General features: G+C 44.6%; 1 protein-coding gene and 1 long non-coding RNA gene across 9 annotated transcripts in view; one reads left to right on the top strand and one right to left on the bottom strand.

Moving 5' to 3' along the window:
* Positions 1-25022, top strand: part of pde1a (phosphodiesterase 1A, calmodulin-dependent) — a 615382-nt gene that overhangs the window by 524663 nt on the left and 65697 nt on the right. For all 7 annotated transcript variants that reach the window (XR_010975386.1, XM_068035559.1, XM_068035558.1 and 4 more), the window contains 4 exons: positions 4904-5029; positions 7529-7630; positions 7757-7877; positions 23452-23533. Coding sequence is in view for 6 of the 7 variants with exons in the window: in XM_068035559.1 (XP_067891660.1) it covers positions 4904-5029; positions 7529-7630; positions 7757-7877; positions 23452-23533 (431 nt within the window). In the remaining variant the exon portion in view is untranslated. The remainder of the gene's footprint in view (positions 1-4903; positions 5030-7528; positions 7631-7756; positions 7878-23451; positions 23534-25022) is intronic.
* Positions 1-25022, bottom strand: part of LOC137372120 (uncharacterized) — a 58720-nt gene that overhangs the window by 32013 nt on the left and 1685 nt on the right. The gene's annotated exons all lie outside the window — the stretch shown is intronic.

Below are 25022 nucleotides of genomic sequence, written 5' to 3'. Positions count from 1 at the left end.
TCATTAATTTCCAATGACTCCGGTTCATATCCTTCAGGATTTGAATTGGTAGCACTAGCTCCCATGTCAATCTTAGCATTGAGTGCGTGCTTGCTGACATTCTTTGGGCACATGATATTGATAGTAGCAAAAGCTTCCAGTTGTTTGACGTCATCAACAAAATGCGTCAGGTTCACAATGTGAAATGCCTGCTCGTCTTCTGGCTGAGAATCACTCCACTCTGAGTCTTGTCTCAGGTCTATTTCACTGTGGACTCATGTATCGGCTTGCATTTACACAGGTCTTTGGCGCTCTCCTTGCTGCTGTTGGCCTGTTGCTGCACCTGTCTTCTGTTTGTTTGTGTCCTATTGTGACTTCTGGCTGCATCTTTGGAGCCAGATTTCTTTTGCACTGCATTCCTTGCACAGGTCTTGATATGCAGGAGAACTTCACAGTGCATGGGACAAACCACACTTACCACACAGCTTGCTTGCTTTTTGCAATCTGGTTATCGTGTCAATACTGTCGGCTACGTCTAGTGCTTCCAGATGCTGTTGTCCAGCTACATTGGCTTAGTATTTCCTGCCATCTTCAAGCAGCGCATCAGTACTGTGACCTTTCCTTTTCCCCAAGAGGTCATTTTGAAGCGCTTCAATAGGCATTGAGACGATCAACATCTCCGTTATTTGCTCCGACAGCTCAGTTTCTGAAAAATTGCATTCGTTACTACAGCATCTGCTGACAAATTGATTTATTGATTCCTTTGGCTGTTCCCTGTAGGACATCAATTCCAGGTGATGAAGTCTAAAATTCACTCTTACCCGAAGCTGATATTCTAACACTTGCCACAACTTTGTGGGATCTTTCTGGTCCTCTTCAGATAAGCCAGAGGTATTGATTCTATATATCCCCTCATTTCCAAATGCTATCAGTATTCTCACAGTTTGCTTCCCTAGTTCTACAATCACTTGGCCTGTGAAGCATAACTGCATTCTTTGCTTAAAAAGTTTGAGCCCGGATAGGATATCAATGATCTTCCAATTCATGTTGGGAAATTTGATATCCATCTTTCTGCTGTTCTTTTGCTTTCTGCTCTGTATTTAATTTTGTTCAGCTCTGTGTGCCTGCAGCATTGTATTTGTTAACACATTTCTATTTGTGGTTTAAAATATGTTTTAAAACTTGTTCTATTAACTCTGCGCTGTTTCCCCTTGAAGAAATTCTCTTTTATTTAGACTAGCTACTTTGATGGAGAGTAACAGGTGCTTGATACTGTTCTGCCTTTATTTTTCTTTCAGCACTTCAGCCTGTATGTTTACACAGCTATTCAAAAGGCAGTTCAAGGGTTTTCCCCTTTGCATTTTTTGCTCGAGTTTTTTTATCTTCTTCATGGTTGAGTGGTTTAATGATTTTTTTTGCTTGACTACTTCAATGGATACTCTGCAGTGTTTGGGGGTTTCCGTGCTTTGTATTGGATGCCTCCTGTAATGGTGCCAACCTCGATCAGCCTGAGAGAGGAATTGGATTTTCCCTGTTATTTTTCTCTCCCATGGAGGCTTTAAAAAAAATCAACTTTTAAGCACCTCATAGTTTTTTTGTAAACTGGGATTCCTCGACCATCAGCAGAATGACTCACTGGATCACAGGAATTATTTGTAGCCTATCCATGCTCTGTCTCCCACAGTTGGAGGTAAATGTTTTCTTTCCACTTTTTGCGTTAGTATTTCTTTAACTCTTTTCAGGTACTTGTTTTAAAGTCTCTTTGCTGGTTTGCTGTTTTGCCCATGATCTTCAAGGTTATAGCTGGTCTTTCCACCACTGCTGCCACCATGTCATGTGTTCTTTGTGTGATGTTAAGCAACACAATGAGATATGTGGATTCCAGTTCCGTGAAGATCTCAAAAGATTTATTAACAGCTAAACTAGTATATGAAATACAGAGCAAACTATTTACTGAACCTTTGTCTAGGGTGTTACAGTTGCAGAGTGACTTTGGCTTCTAATCACATGACTATGTCCTGGTACTTAGATCATTAGCATACTGAGTTCTTAAAGGGACGTCACTCTTGAAGCAATCATACAACATCGCTCGGTATTGCATCAGGGTTAAGTTTCCCTGTCTTACACCAGCCATCCTTACAGTACAGGCGGCACAGTGGCGCAGTGGTTAGCACTGCAGCCTCACAGCTCCAGCGACCCGGGTTCAATTCTGGGCACTGCCTGTGCGGAGTTTGCAAGTTCTCCCTGTGACCGCGTGGGTTTTCGCCGGGTGCTTTGGTTTCCTCCCACAGCCAAAGACTTGCAGGTTGATAGGTAAATTGGCCATTATAAATTGCCCCGAGTATAGGTCGGTGGTAGGGGAATATAGAGACAGGTGGGGATGTGGTAGGAATATGGGATTAGTGTAGGATTAGTATAAATGGGTGGTTGATGGTCGGCACAGACTCGGTGGGCCGAAGGGCCTGTTTCAGTGCTGTATCTATAAATAAAATAAAAGTTTCTCTCTGTACTCTAACAGGCTTTTGAAGCCTCACAGCTCAGTCACTCTGGGGGTGCAGAAACTTACTTCTTCATCTTGCCAAATTTGGCCAGAAGTGAAAACTAACTTATTAAGACACAGAAACAGATTTGCAGCTGCAGTAACCCATGAATCATGTTGAATTCAAATAGCACTAAACGTATTAATGCCTTTTCATAGAGTTCCTTTAACCATTTTCACACTTTGTATTATTACATTTCTTATTAACAGTTACAGTCCATCTATAGTGTCTCTGAGGTGCTCATAATGCAATGATGGGCATTCGATGGGCTGAACCACATTTGTCTTCCATTTCACCTGTTAACACGGTGTTCATTGATAATGGACGCTGAAAGAAAGTTCCTCGTAACACAATAAAAAAAATTCCATTTGCTGGCCTTCCAAGTTAGCTCCCTCTCAGCTTGCTGCCATCTCCTCCTTTGCCCCAGAAAATCCTGCTGGTGCTCCACAGCAGCCAATTGCTCTTAATTGGCTGCAAGCATAGAGAATTAGGGCCCTCCCCTCATGACATTTCTGGAACAGCGTAAGAAATGCACCACAATAATATTCAAATAAGCTGACTTTCAATTGTCAGGGAAGGTAGTCTCATTCATGCTTAGGTGCCTGAACACATTAGCCTCGGAAAATGCTCAGTCTACTAATTTCTACCAAACTATTATTTTCGAACCCTACACTAATTTATCCCAAGTTGTTCTAACTTGCACTGGTCCCACTAAAATTTATCTTTACTGTTCTCACTTCCCCTTGCCCATTCTCTACCCACTTGACTTTTGTCATGCTCTTCGACAATTGCAGGTTCCCTTGCACCAGTAAACTTTTTACCATAGGATTTCACTTCCTCTTCACTTTCTTCATTCAGTAATGGTGGTCTCCAACCCTCCACTTCTTCCCTGCTACTAGCCTCTTCTGTCAAATGGAGCTTCATTTATCAGTTAACTTCTCCTTTAACTCCATACACTTTCTGGGAATCGGAGCCGTCACTATGGGAACCTACATGGGTTCTAGCTGCGCTTGTTACTTCATAGGATATATGAAACATTTTAACTCTATCCCATTGTCTGATCTCCTCTTGTCACACTGATGATTGTGGTGGTATTCCTAGCTCTGGTTCTGACCTGGAGAAGTTAATTGACTCCTTTCTGCTTTTCCACTTTTTCCAACTCTGAAAATGAGCTTAATATAGATATGCATTGCAAGCCCACACATTCACAATTAGCCTCTTGGCCTCCTTTCTGCAAAAACTCTCCAATTTTAAAAAATCCTTCATATCTGCCTTAATAACCACTTTCAACACCAGAGGTTCTGAGGCATCCTCCTTTTTTTCTTGTGGGAGGTTTTGTCCTCACTGTAATCAACAAGGCCTTTTCTGCATCTGTCCCATTTTCCATGTTTCCACTCTTGTCTTTTTTTCTATCCTTTCACAATAACAAGATCCCCCTTGCTTTAACATTCCATCTCATTGATCTACCAGATCATCTTCCATCATTCTCATATCTACATTCTCAACATACAACCATCTTCTCCTATTCTGTCCTCAGATTTTCAGCTGATCTTTTCCTACTGTTTTATTTACTCTTCCACACCAGCAATTAGGGCTGATCCTTCCTCAGGAGTTTCCCAAGCAACACCTGGCATTTGCTCCCACTCTAAAGGTTCACAAGCATTTTATTTTCCAAAGCCTTTTCACTGGAAGATTTTTGAATGCCATCCAACATTTTCTGCTTTTCATTTCTATTCTCAAGCTATTAGATTAATTAGCTGCTTCTTTTTGTTAGTAGTTAGTGTATTCAACTGATAATCTTTCGCTCTTGGTCTTCCCTCATCTCTTTGTTTTGGACAGTGCTGTTAAGTACCAACAGTATATTATGAGACTTAATCAAATATTACATCTGTAGTTATCCAGTAACTCAACCATCATATTCAAAAGAAGCTTAATGCTACGTACTAAATTGCTCAGGCTTAATCAATATATAATTATGTTGCTAACTTAAGCTTCAGACTATCTGTTAAGTGCCTGTTAAAGTTCTTAGATACAATCAGACTGACATTAGTGGTCTGTCTGCCAGATAGCTTTATTAAACAATATCATTTAATACTTTGACTTCAAAATTGCACCATGGCATATTAAACTATGATCACTTAGCATATTTATCTGAAATTTCACTGTGTTATTTTAGTGGAGGTGTTAGCTCATTTATGGTAGCTTAAGTAGGTTAATGCCTCCACTAAATAACAAGCAAGGAATGTTTGATGAATGAGCTCAGTATACTTGCACCTCATGGTGTAATTTCAGTGTTTTTGTCTTTAATCTAGCTTTTTGTGGTCACTTAATCACAGAACATAATACTTAATCTAAATTATTATATTTCATTTACTTATTAACAGATCAGGTGTAGCTATTTTATACAATGATCGTTCTGTTCTTGAAAACTATCATGTGAGTGCTGCCTACCGCTTAATGCAAGAAGAAGAAATGAATATTATGTGCAATTTATCTAAAGATGATTGGCGGTAAGATGACTCTTGTGGAATAAAAAAAATTGGACAAAAGAATACATTCCCAATGTTTCATTCTATATGAAGTGCTTTCTGAGACATGTGATAAGACACTGTACAAATGCAAGTCTCTCTACTGTTTGGTGTTACAGTGTAATTATAGATTTGTTATAGAATTAGTTCAGTTATTCTTGATTGAATGTAGCCTTGAACACTTTTGAACTAGATTACCAAACAGCCTTTAGACAATGCTTACAGTTGAAAGAATATTAAAGTAATATTTTGCATATCTGTAAGTATGGGCTTTTTAAAAAAAAAGCGAGGGTGAGTTCCATTAAAGTAAGAGTCTTAAAAATTTATTCTCTTAATATATTCATTTTTGTTGTTCATTAATCTATAATGAGCAGCAATTGTAGTGATTTTTATGCATGATCTATTAACAAAATCAGAATAATATTGCAGGGAGCAGTATTTATATTTATATTTATACAAGGGATTGTGGGGGAGGGTTGAGGGGGAGGGTGGGCAGCCTAGTCAGATCTAAGCTTATCTCTTTGTGGACTTTGTTTGTCATGGGACCATGTGTCCAATTAATGTCCATGTTGTTAATTTACATATTTCTCAACTTGCTGATACTAACAGATCTAATGCACCAGTGAGGTAACAACACTAAAATCAGCCCTTTCTAAACCTCTGGACCCACAGCATTCAAAAAGTACAAGCCAAAAAATAAATGTAAACCAAAATAGGAATGAACTGCTGGGGTTTCAAGGGTCAAATTGGCAGTACCTAGTGGACAAACCTGTTTACACAGTTGCTATAATTTGTATAACTTTTAACATTTGAGTCCTGAAAATATTTTAGTTTGAATGCAATTTAATCATCTATTTGGTGAACTCCAACCATATGACCATTAATACATCATTGTTTACACTGTCTACAGGGACAAAGCTCTAACCTTCAACTTGACTATCACTCTGCAGCTAAGTCCACACCTTTTTAATTGCACTCTTCAGGTCTGAGCCCCAAATTCTGGCCTTTTTGCAGTCTATCCCAAGTCACAAATTTCTTTCCAGCCCCAGCTGCAGCTCCAGGCTCCATCCCAGGCACCACAGACTTGCAAGAGCAACAAGACAACAGATATTGCAGCTCCCCACTCCCAAAGTCCTACTCCCAGGAAGAAACAAATTCATTTCTGCAGCAGTTTAGAGCCCAAATGTTCCTTGAGGTCTCCATGACAGGTGCAAAAAAGAAATTCAGTATTCAGGAAACCTAAACAACTTTCAGGTTCAGGTTGAAGCTTGGGGTTTGGTCCCAGGGAGCAATGTGAACAATGATGCATTAACATTTACTCTCTGGAGAGTCCCGAACAATGGGATATCACCTTAAAGTTGGAGCTGGGCTGTTCAGGGGTGATGTCATGAAGCACCTCTTCATACAAAGAACAGTAGTAGTCTGGAACTCTTTTTCCCAAAAGGCTGTTGAGGCTAGTTCAATTGAACATTTCAAAACTGAGATTGATTTTTGTTGGGCAGAGTGTTAATATTTTCAGAACAGGGCAGGTAAACAGAGTTAAGATACAGATCAGCTATGATCCAATTGAATGGTGGAACAGCCTTGAGGGGCTGAATGACCTACTTCTGTTCCTATATTTCTAATTTTTTTTGGTGAGCTGTGCATGCCAAACAAACACTCCATTGCAGCTTGCCAGTCTGTTCAGGAATATAATTGTCCAGATATTCCATGCAGCAGGCTGACAGGCAGGGCTTGTGGGCATTTCTGCTTCTCATGGGACCACAACAATCTAATTTTTAAAAAAGTCAAATACCTAGGGATGACTGGTTAGGCATCACAAAGCCCGGAGGAAGTAGGACCGGCAGGTATCCTGCATGCTTCACCCACTTCTTCTTGAAAGTATTAATCAGACATTGGCATTGGACCCTGATTTTCACATTGAAACAACCTCATGCCTTTTTTGGGTGGGAGTGCTGGGTGCCCAATTAAAGGCCTGCCTGAAAGTTGATTCAAGTGGTCAAATAGCTGCACAAGGTCCCTACCAGATTTTCAACTGCCAGTCTCCTGTATTTCAGGCAAGATATGGGCAGCTGGTAGCTGAAAGTCTTCCATTTGAACTTTGTGTTTGTTTTGATTCTAATGCAATAGGCACTGCTGTCCTGTAAGGGTTATAGCATGGCTGCCCCTTCGCATCATTCTAACTTAAACCAATTGCCCAAAATAGCTGAAAAATCACATTCTTCAACTTAAGGACAAGAATTAACCCTACATACATTTGGCTTTAGCAAGAATATTCAGACAGGCTGGCATTTCAGCCTGTGAATTATACTTTGGGGTTAACATTCCTTAAGTCGTGGGAACATTAGAAGTTCAGCACCTTTTATATATTTTTCCATTCTTTTATTGTAGACATGGAAAGAAAGCTAGCTGCCAGATCTATTCCCATATTTAGCATTGTGAATCAACTAGTCATAGCATCATGTTTTATAAATCAAACAGGGAGCTGCGTTCATTGGTGATAGAGATGGTTTTATCAACCGACATGTCTTGTCATTTTCAACAAATCAAGACCATGAGAAATACTTTGCAGCAGCCTGAAGGGTGAGACAATCTCCTTATCTTGATAAATTCTTCTAAAAGCTGGTGTAATTATGTGGTGCATAATACATACAATCCCCTTACAGTCCTTGAATGCAACAAGTCAGATGTGTGTCGTTGATTTTTCAGGACTGACAAAGCTAAAGTCATGTCATTAATGCTGCATGCAGCAGATATAAGTCATCCTGCAAAACCCTGGCAACAGCACTACCGCTGGACAATGACATTAATGGAAGAATTCTTTAGACAGGTAAAGGCTTTTGCTGTACTTTGAAACAACACACAACACATGCAATAGAAGCACTCTTTACAGGCTGCATGGTGGGGGAGGGGCCGGAAGATGGTTGTGGCAGAAACCCACCATGGAGCTTGGTGCTGAGAAGGTCCAGCCCGATTTCCCCGGCAGCAGCAAGGCTGTGTGGCGGCTCCCCCGCTGCTGGCAACGGGACCTGTATCTACATATTTAAATCAATGACATGAATAAATTTAAATGAAAATGGCGGCAGAGTGGTGCAGTGGTTAGCACCGCAGTCTCACAGCTCCAGGGACCCGGGTTACATTCTGGGTACTGCCTGTGCGGAGTTTGCAACTTCTCCCTGTGACCACATGGGTTTTCGCCGGGTGTTCCGGTTTCCTCCCACAGTCAAAGACTTGCAGGTGATAGGTAAATTGGCCATTGTAAATTGCCCCTAGTGTAGGTAGGTGGTAGGGAATATGGGATTGCTGCAGGGTTAGTATAAATGGGTGGTTGTTGGTTGGTACAGACTCGGTGGGCCGAAGGGCCTGTTTCAGTGCTGTATCTCTAAAATTAAAAAAAATAAAAACTTGCCCGCAATCTACCGGGCCCGCCGCGTTCCTCAGTGCAGCGGCCGGCATTCCCCGTCTAGGGAAAGCCAACGTGACACTGGTGGGGAGAGGGGAGGAGTTAAGATTTCCAGTGCAGGGGGAGAGGGGGAAATGGGGTTAAATAAACATAAGGATTGTAGGGGATGGTGAGAAGGAGTGAACTTTAAACTTTGTGCAGTCTGCAGGGGGAAAGGTGTTTTGGGGGGAAAGGGAAAATAGTTAATGTGATTGTCATTGGGGGGTGGGAAGGGGTGTTAAAATTTTATTTGATAAGATTTGTGGGGGTGGGTGGGGGGGTGTATCTTTAATCTTTTAAATATTTCAGCAGGGCTGGCTGCCCTTTAAAAATGCTAGTGCCTGTGCACAGGCAGCTGATGCCATTGCTGGCATTGGACAGCCTTCTCCCTCCACGTGATTGTGTGTGGGGTGGGGGGGGGGGGAGGCTGCGGGCCATTCCAGCTATTGAAATGAGTCGCCGTGCGCGAGATCACAGCGGCATGTGCGGGCTGACATTTTTTGAACTCGCCGCCGGGAGCAACAACAGGCTCTTAAAATGCAGCCTTTTAAGTGTGTTATTGCAAAAGTATTATTTTCTAAAAACGATATCTTGTCATGTGAACATTGTACATCATTTAATTAGCAATATTTTCATTAACGGTATTATTCTATTTTATGTATTCTATTCATAGAACATTTTGAGTATTGGACCCAAAGGTTCCACACTCTTTCCATGTATAATGAAGGCAAGTCTTTTTATTTTGGGCAGCCAACTGGGGTGAAACCCATTTCTGCAGGTTTTCTGCCCAAAATGGAAGGCTCAAGTTTTAGGCTTTCCTGTGGTCTCTACACTGATTTCCAGGTCAGCTCACTGCATATATTGTAATGAGGGCCAGTGACCTTTCAGGTCTGAGTGTCCTACCATTACTCTCACAATGTATTTGGGGTAAGTTAGAAGGAGAATTAGAAGGCGCAGCTGTTGCCAGGATCAGTGGAAACTAGCAAAAGAGAGGAGCTTGTGTGTCTAAAGAGTGTAGAGAGTTTCAATAGCTATTTCTGCAACTGTGAGTAGCTTTGTAGCATTCGTCCTTCACAATTCTGATCTGTTTTCTGACTGATATTGAGACTGTGAGACCTCCATGAGATTTTGACCCTTCTAACCCTACCCAAAGCAGGGTTTCTCCGTCCTGTCAGCAGAAACCCAGTCAGGAATAAGATTCTTGCTGAAATCCCATCCAGCATGTTAAATGAGGCATTCCAAGGGAGAAGTTAAAAAGATCTTGCTATCACTACCACACCTACCCACTAGCTTCTTCTTCAATGTCCTTTTGGCCAATCATGCCCCAAATTCTAGGCCATAAAGTGTTGCCAACCCAGCAATTCCATATTTATGCTTGCACATGCCAAGCCCTTGCCTTACAGTTCGTTCATTGTATTTTATCTGTGTCATACCTCAGTAAGGCACCCAAACAAAATGCAGCATACAATTTAAATCCTTGCCATGCTTAATCTTCCATGGACTTCATCCATCAAAATATCGAAACTGTCATAAGAGTTTTTTTAAATTAAAAACTGGGGGGGTGGGGGGCGGGTGGGGGGGGGTCTGTATGCCTCTAGGACTGAAGAGAAAATAAAGACCTTCTGTGCATTGAATGTTGACATTTGGTGTTTGAAGAGTACAGGGCAATTAGTATCCAAGCAACAGCAAGATTTTACGATGGTCTTATGATTCCTGTGAAAATAAAACTGTTAGTTGCAGTTCTGCAGTGAAACAGGACAGAGAAAGAACTGTGAGCAGTGGCTGGAGCTGTGAGTTGCTGGTAGAGCAGAGAATAAAGGCCTATTCTCTCTGAAAATAAGCTCTGCATTTCAAGGGAAAAAGTGCTACATTTGTGGCGAGATTTTGACCTGCCTGAAGAGAGAGAAAGAGGCCCAGAGAAAGGAGGGGTTGCTACCCTCTGTGGAGAAACACTGCTTTGGACAAAGGAAGCCTCTGTTTTGGGTGTGTCAAGTTGCTGTTGCCTTCATTTAAGGATTCCTGCCTGAAGAGTGAGTTCTGTAATTGCTATGCTCTGTGGAGAAGGCTCCTTTGCGAAGAGTAAGTCCTGTTGACCTTTGTGTTTTTGGAAGCTCCTGAAATCTCAAGAAAGTTTCTACTGCTACTTTAAAATTTAAATAACGCTGTTGCTACAACCTGTTGCTAAAAGATCTGTGTGACGCCTACTGCAGACGAACTACCTTGAACGCCTACCTATCGTACACTGTTCATTAATTTCACCTGGAGACACATCGAATAGCATCTGACTATTCGACTCTGGGACACCTCACCAAAGGAAAATACTACCAAACATTACAACCCAGTTATTTATTTATTCCTAAGAGACTCTTGTAACATCAATATAACCATTTTTCCCAAGTAACCGTTGGTAATTGAATGTATGCATGAGGGCTAGGAAGATTAAGGAGTTATAAAGTCTTTTCACACATGTAGATTCATCTCATTATCATTTAAAAATTGGTTTATTAATAAATAGTTAATTTTGTTGCTGTTTAAAGAAACCTGGTTTGGCATGCTTGTGCTTTATTCTGGGGATAAATAAAGTGATTGATCTGGCTATTTTTCCAGTAGGTGGGAAACTTTACGAATATGCTGTGACCTGTGGAATAGTGGGGCTGAATTAACAGTGCATTATTGGGGTGTTCAGATAGAGGTAGTATCCTTGTATTTTCAGTCAGCTGCATCCAATTTGTAGGATGGACTGGAATCACTGGTCCTCATCTACACCCAGCTCTCACTGCTGGCTCCAAGAGCCACACCCTGACACACCGTCTCAGCTAATGGGTGAAACGTAGTGAGGGGAGAAATGATGAGCATGACACCACCTGATTGGATGTCTTTCTTGATAAAGGTAAGAGCCAGGGCAGAATGATTCCAAGAGGCTCAAGTGACCATCATGTTCTGGACCAAAGGTGTACCACACCATATTGCGTGGACTACGATTGTCGCTATACCAGCTATGGATAAAATAGCAAGGGAAGGAGGGTCCCTTCAAGCCTTAGTTGGCAACCCATCTTGGAGAGGGAAACTCTGAATCCAAACCCATGGCTTGGAGACCTCGCTGTCGCCACCCCAGTTCACAGAGCCATAATAGATGAGCTCCAGGCTTAAAGGGTGGGGTCTGTCAGCACAAACTGTACTCCACCTTAAAGCACCACACGCAGGAAGGAAACCCACCCCAACTGTAATTCAACAAGTTAAGTCCTGTAGCGATGGGAAAGGGGCAAAAACAGCAGGTGCAAGGTGGCACTGGCAGCCGCAGTTCCAATCCTGCATGCAGGTGGCTCAGGATATTGTTTGTTTTGATGACGACCTAGAGACGACATCATCACCCGGTCGCACCCTTAGCGACCAAGCAGCCTTTTTGAAGGACAGCACTGCTTGCTCCAAAATTGGAGAGGGGACTAGAAAAGGTGGCCTGAACAAATGCTCATCTCCCTACCAGTCAGTTGGTTTGCTGCGGTCAACAGGCATCTATGAATGCGGTCAAACTACAACAGAGAAGGAAACACGAACTCCTAACCTCACTTCAAAAGGTGGGAAAAGAGAAAAATTCTGAAACTCACCTGCTGGAACGTGAGAACAATGCTCGGCTCTGGTGACAACAGCCGCCGGAACGACACTCAGCCCTGGTAGCCCACGATCTAGCCAGACTAGACATTGATATAGTGGCCTTGAGTGAGGTCCATATCTCAGAGCAAGGCAGCCTAACAGAACACAATGCTGGCTACACCCACTATTGGTCAGGTAGACCTCAAGGTGAACAACGCCTCTTTGGTGTTAGCTTCATGGTGAAGAAGACTATCGCCACTAAACTTTCAACACTGCCAATCAGCCATTCTGAGTGCATCATGTCCCTGTGCCTGCCCCTCCAAGACCAGCAGCATGCAACTTTCATCAGTTTTTATACTCCAACCCTGAAGGCTAACCCAGCTGACAAAGATAAGTTCTACACAGATCTCCATGAACCAATCCAGAATGCCCCTCCCAAGGAAAAAATTGTAATCCTTGGCGATTTCAATGTCTCGGAGTGGGCCATGACAGCCTGGCATGGAGGGGAGTGCTCAGAGACCATGGAGTTGGAAACTGTAATGAAAACGGACATTTACTCTTGGAACTCTGTGCAGTAAAACAGCTTCCATAACCAACACCTTCTTTCAACATAAAGATCGCTTCAAGACCACATGGATGGATCCCCGCTCTAAACACTGGCACCTGATAGATTACATCTTTGTGTGCCAGTGTGACCTAAAGGACATCCTGCATACTAGAATCATGCTCAGTGCTGACTGTCACACAGACCATCAACTCATTCGTTCAAAGCTGAACTTCCACTTCAAGCCTAAGCCCAAGAACAGGCCTAGAGACAACCCATCAAAGAAATTTCGAATCAGCAACCTGCAAACCTCATCTTGCAGAGATCAAGTAACCTTACAGACTAGACCGGAACATCCTGATCTCACAGCTGATTCCATTCCAGAAGAATTCTGGGAACACATCAAAGCTGCAGGACTGAATACTTCCAACGAGGTCATCAGACCCAGCACCAGGAAGAATAGGGATTGGTTTGATGAAAATGACAAGGAAATTCAAGATCTGCTAAAAATAAAAAGGTCAGCTCATCAGGCTCACCTGGCTCAGCCGGCCAGCCAAGAGAAAAAGACAGCTTACTGTCAAGCATTCAGCTCCCTTCAGTGTAAACTGAGGAATTTCCAAAATGACTGGTGGATCGTACTTGTGGGAAAAATTCAACTGTACACTGATACTGGCAACATAAGAAGTTTCTATGAAGCACTAAAACCGATATATGGACCAGCACATCAAACCCAAAACTCCTTGAGGAGTGCCGATGGCAAGACCCTGCACACCACCAAGGAGTCAGTCCTGGATCGCTGGTCAGAGCACTTTGAAACTCTCTCAGCACCAAGTGCACAGTGCATGATACTGCCATCAATCACATCCAACAACAACCTGTCAAAGAAGAACTAGATGAGAGCCAAACTCTGTAGGAATCTGTGACCGCCATCAACCAGATGAAGAACAACAAAGCTCCCGGAGCTGATGGAATTCCAGCTGAAGCCTTGAAACATGGTGGCCCTGCCCTATACACCAAGCTCTATGAGTTTTCATGGCCTGCAGGGAACAGGGCGAGATTCCACGGGATCTTCGTGATGCCACGGGATCTTCGTGATGCCGTTATCATCACCTTGTACAAAAATAAAGAAGAAAAATCAGACTGCTGCAACTACCATGGGATCACCCTCCTTTCTATTGCTGGGAAGATCCTGGCTAGAATACTTCTGAACAGGCTTGTGCCTATCATTGTGGAAGAAAACCTCCCAGAGAGCCAGTGTGGTTTCAGAGCAAACAGAGGCACCACAGACATGGTATTTGCACTCAGACAATTACAAGAAAATGTCATGAGCAAAACAAAGGCCTGTACTTCACTTTCATAGACCTCACCAAGGCATTTGAGACTGTGAGCAGAGATGGGCTTTGGAAAATCCTTGAGAAACTTGGATGCCCACCCAGGTTCCTGGCCATACTGAAGCAGTTTCATTAAAATCAGTACGGACAAGTCAAGCAAAACAGCGACCTCTCGAGTCCCTTCCGAATCTCCAGTGGCATGAAGCAGGGATGTGTGCTGGCCCTGACCCAATTCACCATCTTTTTCAGCATGATGCTGCAGCAGGCAATGGAAGACCTTAAGGAAGGAGTTTACGTACGCTTCCGGACTGATGGAGGCCTTTTCAACCTCAGGCCTCTTCAGGCTCACACAAAGACACAAGAAAAACTCATCTGTGAACTTATTTTCACTGATGATTGTGCTCTCTTGCCCACAGCCAGTCAGACCTGCAAAGTATAACAACACATTTTTCCGAGGCGGCACAACTCTTCGGACTAAAAATCAGTTTAAAGAAAACTGAAGTCCTGCATTAGCCTGCACCCCAAGAAGAATATAGACCACAAAGCATTGTCATCGAGGGAACTGAGATGAATGCCGTCAAGCAATTTACTTCTTTGGGGAGCGTCATCTCATTTGATGCCACCATAGACAAGGAAGTGGACAATAGGCTCTCAAAAGCAAACAGAATATTCGGCAGACTCTAAAAATGTGTGTGGAGCAACCACAGCCTCAGAGCACAGACCAAACTCAAAGTGTACAAAGCCATAGTCCTCACCACCCTTCTGAATGGCGCCGAGTCATGGGTCCTATACCGCCGTCATGCACACCTTCTAGAGTGCTTCCATCAGAGCTGCCTCCGCAGCATCCTCAAGATCTGCTGACAGGACCACATCACAAACATCGAAGTCCTGAAAACAGCCAACATCACCAGCATCAAGGCCAGACTGCGTTGCGTGGGTCACGTTGCCTGGATGGACGACAGTCACCTGCCCAAGATCGTGTTGTATGGAGAGCTAACCACTGGTAAAAGGAACAGAGGGGCCCCATGCAAACGTTTCAAGGACTCCCTGAAGAAGTTCCTCTCTGTGTGCCACATCGACCATCGTCAGTGGGAAGCACAGGCCATAGATCATGATGCCTGGAGATACTACATTGGGAGGGCAACAGATACCTTTGAGACTGAGCGAAGAACCAGCATGAAAGAGAAAAGGAGGAGAAAGATAGATCCAATTGCCCCCAGAAGCGACTACACCTCCACTTGTACCCGCTGTGGGAGAATCTGGCAGTCACAGATAGGCCTGACTAACCACCAGCAGGCCTGCAACCGATGAGTAAAACCTTCTCAAAATCTTCATCTGTGAAGAAATGCCATGAGAGACGCCCGCCTCAGTCGTAACAAAATGCAAATTTGCAAGGGACTGATTTTAACTCTGTCTAAGTGGATAGGTTTTAAATGAGTTAAAACCTCGCCCTGATCTCTTTACTGCCAGAATAACCTTCAGGTTGGGCACATGGTAATATTTTGGGAAATGCAGAAGTGCAATGACATTTGGTCAAATGTGTCAATGCTGTTCAGTAGAAAAGGTGATAGTCCTGGCCATGTTGACTAATGTTATTAGTCACTTGTTTGATCCATATATGTGTAGCTTGATACTTGATATTGCACTGTCAGCAGAGAATGAACCATAGATAAAACAGTTGAGGGCGACATTGATTTGTCAACTGCAGGCAGTGCCAACCTGGGGCTGAATTTACTGCGGCAATCGAAGGCGGGTATGCTGGAGTCGGGGAAACGGAGAATCGTCTCGGAACCGTCCACCTGGAAATCCATGGCATAGATTTCAGATTTTGCCAGTGGCAGGAAAGTACCAGAGTGGCATTGCCACCCCAATGTGACATAAAGCTGTTTTAAATTGCTGAAATGCTGATTTAAATGCATTTAAATATAATTAATTCTGATTTAATGATTGGTCCTTGATTCAGTAAATGGTGGGCGGCACTCAAGTGCCTTCGGATTCACGATCATTCAAACCTGGTGGTACCGAGGCAAGAGGTCACATTGCCGTGACAGAGAGGTGACCTTGAGCTTTGCTGCATATAGAAAGAGGGAGGTTTGGAGGCCATTGTGAGACTGTGTTGGTGTGTGCTCTGCTCAGAGGTCCAGGGTCCTGGGGGCTCTGCAAAGGGGGTCCTGGGTCTCAGGAGCGCTGCAAGGGGATCCTCAATCTCAGGGGCTCTGCAAGTGGGTCTGGGGCCTCGGGCTCAGCAAGGGGTCTGAGTCCTTGGAGGCTCTGCAAGGGCCTCCTCGGTCTCGGGGGCTCTGCAAGTGGGTCAGGGGTTTCGGGGCTTTACAAAGGTGTGTGGATTTGGGGAGGAGGGCAGTAAAGCATTGACAAACTGCTGTGTGATGTGTTTGGTTGCTCACACTGCTGGAACAGAAGGTTCATCACCAAGGTTGGGCTCTGAGGTCCGTCAGCGACCCTGCTGAGGGAATTGTCAGAATCTAAGTTGCCAAGGCAGTGTCATCTTTGCATCGACAGCGCTCTGCAGGCCCACAGGTCACCTGGCATGGGTCTCATACACACTGTATTTATGAAACTCTGTGGCGAGGTGAGGCACCTCTGACAGGGAGAGGGCCAAGATGCTGCTGGGCCTATCCATGAAGTTCCACGATGAGAGCAAAAGCAACTAGACTTGCCAAGAAGGGCCGAACATTGCCATAGAGTGTACTGGACTCGGATCAACTACCTCCAAATGTCTCAGTAGCATTGTCAGCAAAGACTACGGCTCTCCAGGACGGCCATCACTGATGTATTTGCCCTACTGCAGGACGACTTGCAACCTATGGGATTTGGGGGTCACGCTTTGCCAGTGACCCTGCAGATCACGGTTGCACTAAACCTCTACCCATCTGTATCTTTCCAGGGATCCAATGGGGGTTGGGGGGGGGGGGGCGGTGCGCGGGGGTCATATGTGGGGTCTCTCAGGCAGCAGGCCACTGTTGCATCAAAAAGGTGACCAATGCCCTGTTCAAGAGGGCCAGCGATTATGTTGACTATGCTTGCTACCAGACCGACTCTGACAGTCAGACCAAGACAGCCATTGGATTCGGGACCACAGCTGAGTTTCCCTGGGTGAAAGGTGTGATAGATGGCACACATGTGGCCATTAAGGTTGCTTTGCACCAGCCAGCTGCATTCAGCAACAGGAAGGGCTTCCATTCAATCAACTTTCAACTGATCTGCGATCACCGAAAACATTTCCTGCAGGCATGTGCCCGCTTCCCAGGAAGCATGATGTCTACATACTTCGACAGTTCTACGTGCCACAGCTTTTCAGGCCCCTCACTCGCCTTCAGGGATGGATTCTCGGGACAAGGGCTACCCATGGCTTCTGATGCCTGTGAGGAACCCTCGCAATGCTGTATAGGAGAGGTATGACAGTTGCCATGGCTCCACATGAGTGATCATCGAGCAGGCCATTGGGCTGCTGAAGATGAGATTCCAATGCTTCGATCTATCTGGTGGAGCCTTGCAGTATGCCCCAGCAAGTATCTCGTGTATCATGGTCTGCTGTGCTCTGCACAATCTAGCAGGGTAAAGTGGGGAGGCCTTACATGATGAGGAAATGCCTGAGTAACACATCCACTGGCAAGGAGGACACAGAGGAGGGAGTGGGGCAAGCAGCAATGGATGGTGAAGACCCTGCGCAGGAGGCCAGATGGGTTGAGCAACGTGGAAAGGAGGTAAGAGACAACCTCATAATGACTCGGTTCCAGCCACCCTGATCTCCATTCACAGAGAGTCAGATAAAGACTTATCTTCATGCATGAACACTATTGCCTCCTTTCCATTTGTTTTCCCTGTCTTGCGAACGGCTGCAATGTGTGCTGGTGCCCATGGGAGACCATATGTTAACAAGAATTCTCCTCACATTTGTATGTTAATGAGGATTGTGGTCACATTGGCATTGCTCTCGGGGGAAGGGGGAAGTCAGTAGCCCACAATTAAGACATAATGGAACATGGCTTTCAGACAATGATAGCTAATGATTTGGACAAAGGAGCTTTTAATTAATAACTATGAAACATATTCACTACACCTGTCAGACCCAAAGTGTGGCTACGTGCTCTTCTTAATATGTTTGCGGGTGCTCCTATGTGGTGTGATCCTGGCAGCAGCAGCTGGGCTGGAAGCAAGCTGCTGATCAGACTGCCCCTTGGCCTGGTATGACTTTGACGGGTGTCCTCTGGCTGCCTGAGGACTGGAAGGCCCAGGCTGCCTGAGGGCATCCTGGACGGGTGCAGGGACTCTCCTGAGGCATTGCAACTGCTGGAGCTGGGCTCAATGGTGGAGGGGCAGAGGAGCCATTGTCCACACTTGGAGTGCCCTGCGGGGAGCCCCCAGATGTGGATGGTAGCCTCTGCTCCTCCCTTTGAAGGCTTGCTTGAGCCTCCCTGCTCACCAGAGAAGGACCAGGAGCAGAAGTCTCCAGGCTCCTGTTCCTTCTCTTGCCCTGCTATTGCTGTATTGAGCTCATGGCCAAGGCAATGGTGTGCAGGTCTGTGCGCATCTGTCGTCTGGCTCTCCATAAGGGTCGCCAACTCCTCGATAGAGGAAGTCATGTGCTCGTATGCCTGAAACATGGCAGTAGTCATGGCATGGATGGGTTCCTCCATCATCCGCTCATGGCTGCGCATGGCCTCTGGCATCTCTGTCATATGTTGTCTTACCTCTCTCTGCAACTCCAGCATACCCTATGCTGTCAACACCAGATACTCATCATCCTTCTGGGGCTCAGCATGGGCCTGGACACCCATAGTATTCTGACTGTCAGAAGCCTCAGCTGTCTCACCCTCAGCCAGCTGCTCAGACATGTGTGTGGTGCTGTCACCAGCTTGTGACCCTGATTCTAAAGCCGAGCAGGTACCCACCAAGGAAAGTACAGCAGAGTCATGGGACGGTGCATCCTCTGAGTGGTCCTCCTCCTCAGAGGTGGACAACTGTCCCCCTGTGGCAGCAATCTCCTGCACACGCTGACCTGCATGAGAGAACACAAACGTGTGTGGGTTAGGCTGTGCAGATCGCATCATGCGAACCGTGTGTGATGTGAGTCTCCAACATTAATTAGTATGCTGAAAGGAGCCACTCCTCACAGTCCCGCACAGGGACACCAGTTTCTCTGTCCGAAATTGCACCGGCCACCCTGGGTGCCCGCCAGCTCCAAGACCTCTTCCTCGCTGGTGGTGAGAGGATGCAGGTCTGGAACTCCTCTGCCAATCTGGGTCATCTCCCTCTTGTTGTGGGCCCTGCAAGAGGAAGGATGGAGATCGTAGAAATTAGCAGAGAGATCAACATGACAATTCTACTACTGTCAGCCCCTTGTTCGCTGCTGGGGATCTGATATATCTCATGCTGACGTGCGCTGTCATGGGAGTTAATGGGGGTGAGCTATGAAGGAAGGTGTCCTGTGGCCGAGATGCAGCCATGCATCTGTCAGAATGAGATGAAACCTTAGCCCCTCTGCCCATTGCCGTTGTAGTGCTACCCTCCCACATAGTCACATGCACTCTTCAAAAAGGACAGTTATGGAGCGCTCACCAGGAGGCTGTTGATCCTCTTTCAACACTACACCCAATTCCGCGGGGTGACCCCACGGCTGCTGACCTCCTCTACTATCTCAGACTTGCTTGCTCAGGCAGGAGGACCCCTGTCTTGCCATCACTGGGGAAGAGAACCTCCCTCCTTTCCCTTGCAGCCTGAAGGAGAATCTGCAGGGAGGCATCACTGAACCATTGGGCCACCTTGTGTCTTGCCTCGGGTGTCCTTTGCTGTCCTCCTCGGTGGTGGTGGTGGGGGGTGGGGGGCGGGTTTAGGGGTTCCATTACTGAGCTCAGGTCTGTTTTCAGCAGTACACTGAACATTGCCAGGACTCTAAGGCAGGGCTGGCAGGCTCCGGAGCCATCTGATGCCGTAATCACCGACTCGCCTCCTGTCCCTGCCACATGCCTCTTCTATGCAAAATGGCTGCCCACTGCGTAATTGTGGTGGGTCAGCTGCTCATGTGATGGATGGGAGCGTCGCCCTTTTCCGGGCCCGCCACTGGTCCCGGCAGAGTGCTCATTAAATTCAGCCCCTGTGTGCAGAATTAGCTGTGGGTTTCTTTGCCACAGATTGCAAGAATTCTACTCAGCTGACCTGGACAATCTGGGACAGTTTTCATCAGTCACTCACAGGTAGATATGCAATTTAAATTTTTGGAGTTACAGACAAAATTCCTCTTTCCCTTGTGGAAAGTCATGGGGAAGGGGGCCACACCCAATCCCCTATATGAGCTTACTAAGCTCTGCAGCACGAACACTGAAGGTGAAAATTGACCCCATGGCCTGAAGGCTGCAGACCTCCCCCTGACTCCCCCCTTTTTGTGATGGAAGCAAGAAATACTGTGCTTGAAACACTAACATCAATCTTAATGAAAGGAATAAAAGAAACAGTTGACTCCCAAAAATTTTTTAGGAAATGAAATAATGAAAATTTCAAAAACACTCTGCTAAGATTTACTGTAAATATTGCAAATAACACACAAAGGCAAAATTAGAGGTCCTTCACCAATGGAGATGCCCTTTCATTTTAAACAAGTACCTGAGAGGAAAATAGAGCAAACCCAGCAGAATAATATTGAATAGTGTTAGGCATTTATTTAAATGTTATTGATTCAAACCTGGGATCGAACAAGGCTGGTTCACAGAATAGGTGCCTCTGCCTGCACTCATAAATTCAAAAGTGTATTAGCTCAGGAAGAAATTAGACAAGGTTTGTTCTCTCAGTTCAGCACTCCCTCTATCCTAAAAATACACAGTAGGGTTAGTATTAAACTAAATCATGGTTCACAATATTGGTAAATGACAGAGTGAAAGACATGGGGGTCGATTTCAAGCCAGGGCAGGCACTGGGCGATCACACCACCTGCATAAGATTCTCGGCAGAGGCCCAAAGCGTCTTGAGAACAGGGGCTCATTTACATTTGATGGGTGAGCTACAAGCTCAATTGAAACATATAAGATCCTGAGGGGTCTTGACAGGGTGGATGTGGAAAGGATGTTTCCGCTTGTGGGAGAATCTAGAACTCGGGGTCACTGTTTAAAAATAAGGGGTCACCAATTTAAGACAGAGATGAGGAGAAATGTTTTCTCTCAGAGGGTCGTGAGTCTTTGGAATTCTCTTCCTCAAAAGGCAGTGGAAGCAGAGTCTTTGAATATTTTTAAGGCAGAGGTTGATAGATTCTTGTAAGCAACTGGTCTCCTAGTGCACAGGACCGCTGTAGTGCCATGAGATAGATTTTTAACTCCCTCTGCCCCATGGGAACAGGGTGTTAGTGCCTCGAAAATTGTGGAGATATAATTACTGCCTTATTCCTGCCTTTTTCCCTAGGGACTTTGCACAGGCAGCCAAGCCACCTGCAATTCTAATATGCTAATCAGGGTACGATCACATACATAGGACCCCAATACAATTTTACAGTACCACTGGGCATTCATTGCCCTCATAAATCTTGATACATGCTACCAATCCATCCAGAAACCCCCACATATGCTACTACTCCCAGCCCACAGGTAAAGCTCCTGGCTCGGCTCTCTGGTGAGTCGCCAGATTTCTTGCTCATCATGTTCGGTGATCTGCCTGTCAGAACATGTTCAATGCTTACAAACATACGAGCATACGAATTAGGAGAAGGACTAGGCCACTCAGCCCCTCAAACCTGCTCTGTCATTCAATAAGTTCATGGCTGAACTGATTATTCCATATTTCCACCTACCCCCGATAACCTTTCACCCACTTGCTTATCAAGAATCTATCTACCTCTGCCTTAAAAATATTCAACGACTCTGCTTCCACTGCCTTTTGAGGAAGAGAATTCTAAAGACTCATGACCCTCTGAGAGAAAACATTTTTCCTCATCTCTGTCTTAAATTGGTGACCCCTTATTTTTAAACAGTGACCCTGAGTTCTAGATTCTCCCACAAGAGGAAACATCCTTTCCACATCCACCCTGTCAAGACCCCTCAGGATGTTTTAATCAAGCTTGTAGCTCACCCATCAAATGTAAATGAGCCCCTGCCCTCAAGATGCATTGAGCTTCTGCCAAGAACCTTGTGCAGGTGCTGTGATCACCCTGTGCCTACCCTGGCTTAAAATCGACCCCCATATCTTTCACTCTGTAATTTACCAATATTGTGAGCCATGATTTAGTTTACTGCTAAGTTTACTCTGCATTTTTAGGAAACAACTTAATAATAATTAATTGTATCATCTACAGGTATACATTACTTAGCTGAATGTTGCCATGTGTCTAGTTCATATCATCATTTTCTGTTCTAAGCAGCAGCACATCCATGACATGAGACGTAGCATTGTGGAATTATGATACAAGGCCATGGGTGATGGAATTCTGTTTCCTAACACCACCCTGAATACCAGACATTAATTTGAATAGCACACATTTTCTAAATGCATTATTAATTACTTCAGGATTAATAATTAAAATCAGCACAGATGACTATTTATAGGTCTTGAACATTTATCTAAAAAGAAATTAAAATTAAATTAAACATTAAATTTTAATTGTAGTTTTAAATTCCCATTTCTTTTAAATATTAGTGTTAATGGCTTCTATTAATCCTTGTGATTGGACATGCAATGATTGTTTGAGGTCTCCAAGAGAGATGTCAAAGGATAACCATTTCCTGTCACATTAGCTGGTACCTTATGACCCAGATGGAGGGAATAATTGGAGGGAAGTGGTGTGATGATTTAGTGACAATTTCTGAGTGATATAAGCCAGTAGGTTGTGATTCGTACAAAGTTAATGATCAGAAATCTGATCTCCATATCCTGGCCCACCAACTAATTGTAAGCTGTATTTTCCTCTCCACTATTTTTAACAAAAAAGTAGACAGTGTTTCTCACTTAATATTGGCATCAACTTTTCCCACTGAAAATTACAACTGCAGAAAAATACAACTAACATTTCTCAGACTGATCTGTTTTAATGGCAGAGTATTACATGTATTATTAATCACCCAGTCAAAAACCATATGAAAGCACAGCATCTAAAAATGTGAGTTATTCTCCCCCACCCAGTCAATGCAGTGGGAGGGAAAAAAGTGATATCATCATCTCGATTTAGATTACAACTTCATTGTGTCCTGGCAATGTGCCTGTACAACTATTGACTGCACAGACTTTCAATTAATTGCTATTTAATATCCTATAATTACATATCCTATCCTAACAATGAAGGCATGTTATTATCTACTTTTATCAAGTTGGTGCCATCATGGCTTTGACACTAGGACTGGATAATGGAGAGCCTTTCCCTCTCACCGCTCTGTCCCACCAAACACACATGCAGATCAACATTCATTATCGTTATCTATCCTTCATTGAAGAAAATATAACTATTCTTTAATAATGTAATGTTGTCTTTAATTGTGAAAATGTAACATTTTCTATACAGGGTGATAGTGAGGCAGACCTAGGGTTGCCATTTTCTCCACTCTGTGATCGAAAGTCGACAATGGTGGCACAGTCTCAGATTGGTAAGTTTGTACAAGCATGATGTCTCAGTGTTTGTGTATGATGTTGTTGAAAGACAGTTTTCACTTTATTGGACTCTCCTCTCACCTGCGAAAATTACTCCGTTCTCCAGGATCATCCTGGAATGCAAAGATAACCCCGACATCTTTTCTCTACTGCATACCGTCTTCTTAAATGCATCTCCCCTGTTTTCTCTGCCCTCACCTCCAACAAGTCAGATGTGCTCATGAACTTCGTTGAACCTAAGATTGAGACCATCCAATCAGCTGCCTCTACCGCTTCCTGCCCTTCCTCAGCACACCGGGCTGAACTTCCTTTAAAACTTCCCCCCTGCTTTAGCCCTGAACTCACATCATTCTCTAGTTGCTCTCCTATATCCCCTCATGCACTCTGAGCTCAGCTTGTCCATGAGACCCACCTCCTGACCCCTCGACCCTATTTCCACTAAACTACTGACCACCCAACTTCCCTTCCTGTCTCCCATGATAGCTGATATTATGAATGGTTCACTCTCCTCAGGTACTGTCTCCCTCTCCTTCAAATCTGCTGTCATCAGCCCTGTCTGCAAAAATAAAAGTATTGGCCACTCTGTCCTTGCAAACTAATGCCTCATCTCAAACCTTCCTTTCTTCTCCAAAGTCCTTGAATGTATTGTCACCTCGTAAATCTTTGCCCATCTTTCCTGGAACTTTATGTTCAGGTTTTCACCCCTGCCACAGTACTGAAATACTTCTTAACAAAGTCAATAATGACACCCTAAGAGACTGAAAAAGGTAAACTTTCCCTCTTCATCCTTCTCGACCTGTCTGCAGCCTTTGACACGGTTGACCACACCATCCTCCTCCAATGCTTCTCCACTGCCATCCAGCTGGGTGTGACTGCTCTCACCTGGTTTCATTCTTATCTTTCTAATCATAGCCAGAGAATCACTTTCAATGCCTTCTCTTCCTGCTCCCGCACTGTCACCTCTGGTGACCCCAAGGATCCATCCTTGCTTCTTTCTATTTCTCATCTATATGCTGCCCCTTGGTGACAGCATCCAAAATCACAGCATCAGTTTGCACAGAGGCATTGGCTCTATCTCGCCACCACCTCTCTCGATCCAGCCACTCTCTCTAAACTTTCAGACTGCTTGTCCGACATTCAGCATTGGATGAGCAGAAATTTCCTCCAATTAAATATTGGGAAGACTGAAGCCATTGTCTTCAGTCCCAGCCACAGACTCTGTTAACTAGCCACCAACTCAATCCCTCTCCCCGGCAATTGTCTGAGGCTAAACCAGACTGTTTTCAACCTTCGCGTCATATTGGACGAGCTTCTAACCACATATCTGCATCATCACTAAGACTGCCTATTTCTACCTCTGTTACATCACTCAACTCCGCCTCTGCCTCAGCTAATCTGCTGCTGAAACCCTCATCCATACTGTTGTTACCTCTAGACTTGACTATTCCAAAGCAGTCTCCCATGTTCTACCCTCCGCAAATCTGA

The sequence above is a fragment of the Heterodontus francisci genome, chromosome 7 (genome assembly GCF_036365525.1).
Source record: "Heterodontus francisci isolate sHetFra1 chromosome 7, sHetFra1.hap1, whole genome shotgun sequence".
Lineage (NCBI taxonomy): Eukaryota > Metazoa > Chordata > Chondrichthyes > Heterodontiformes > Heterodontidae > Heterodontus > Heterodontus francisci.
This window is presented reverse-complemented; position numbering and strand designations above follow the sequence as displayed.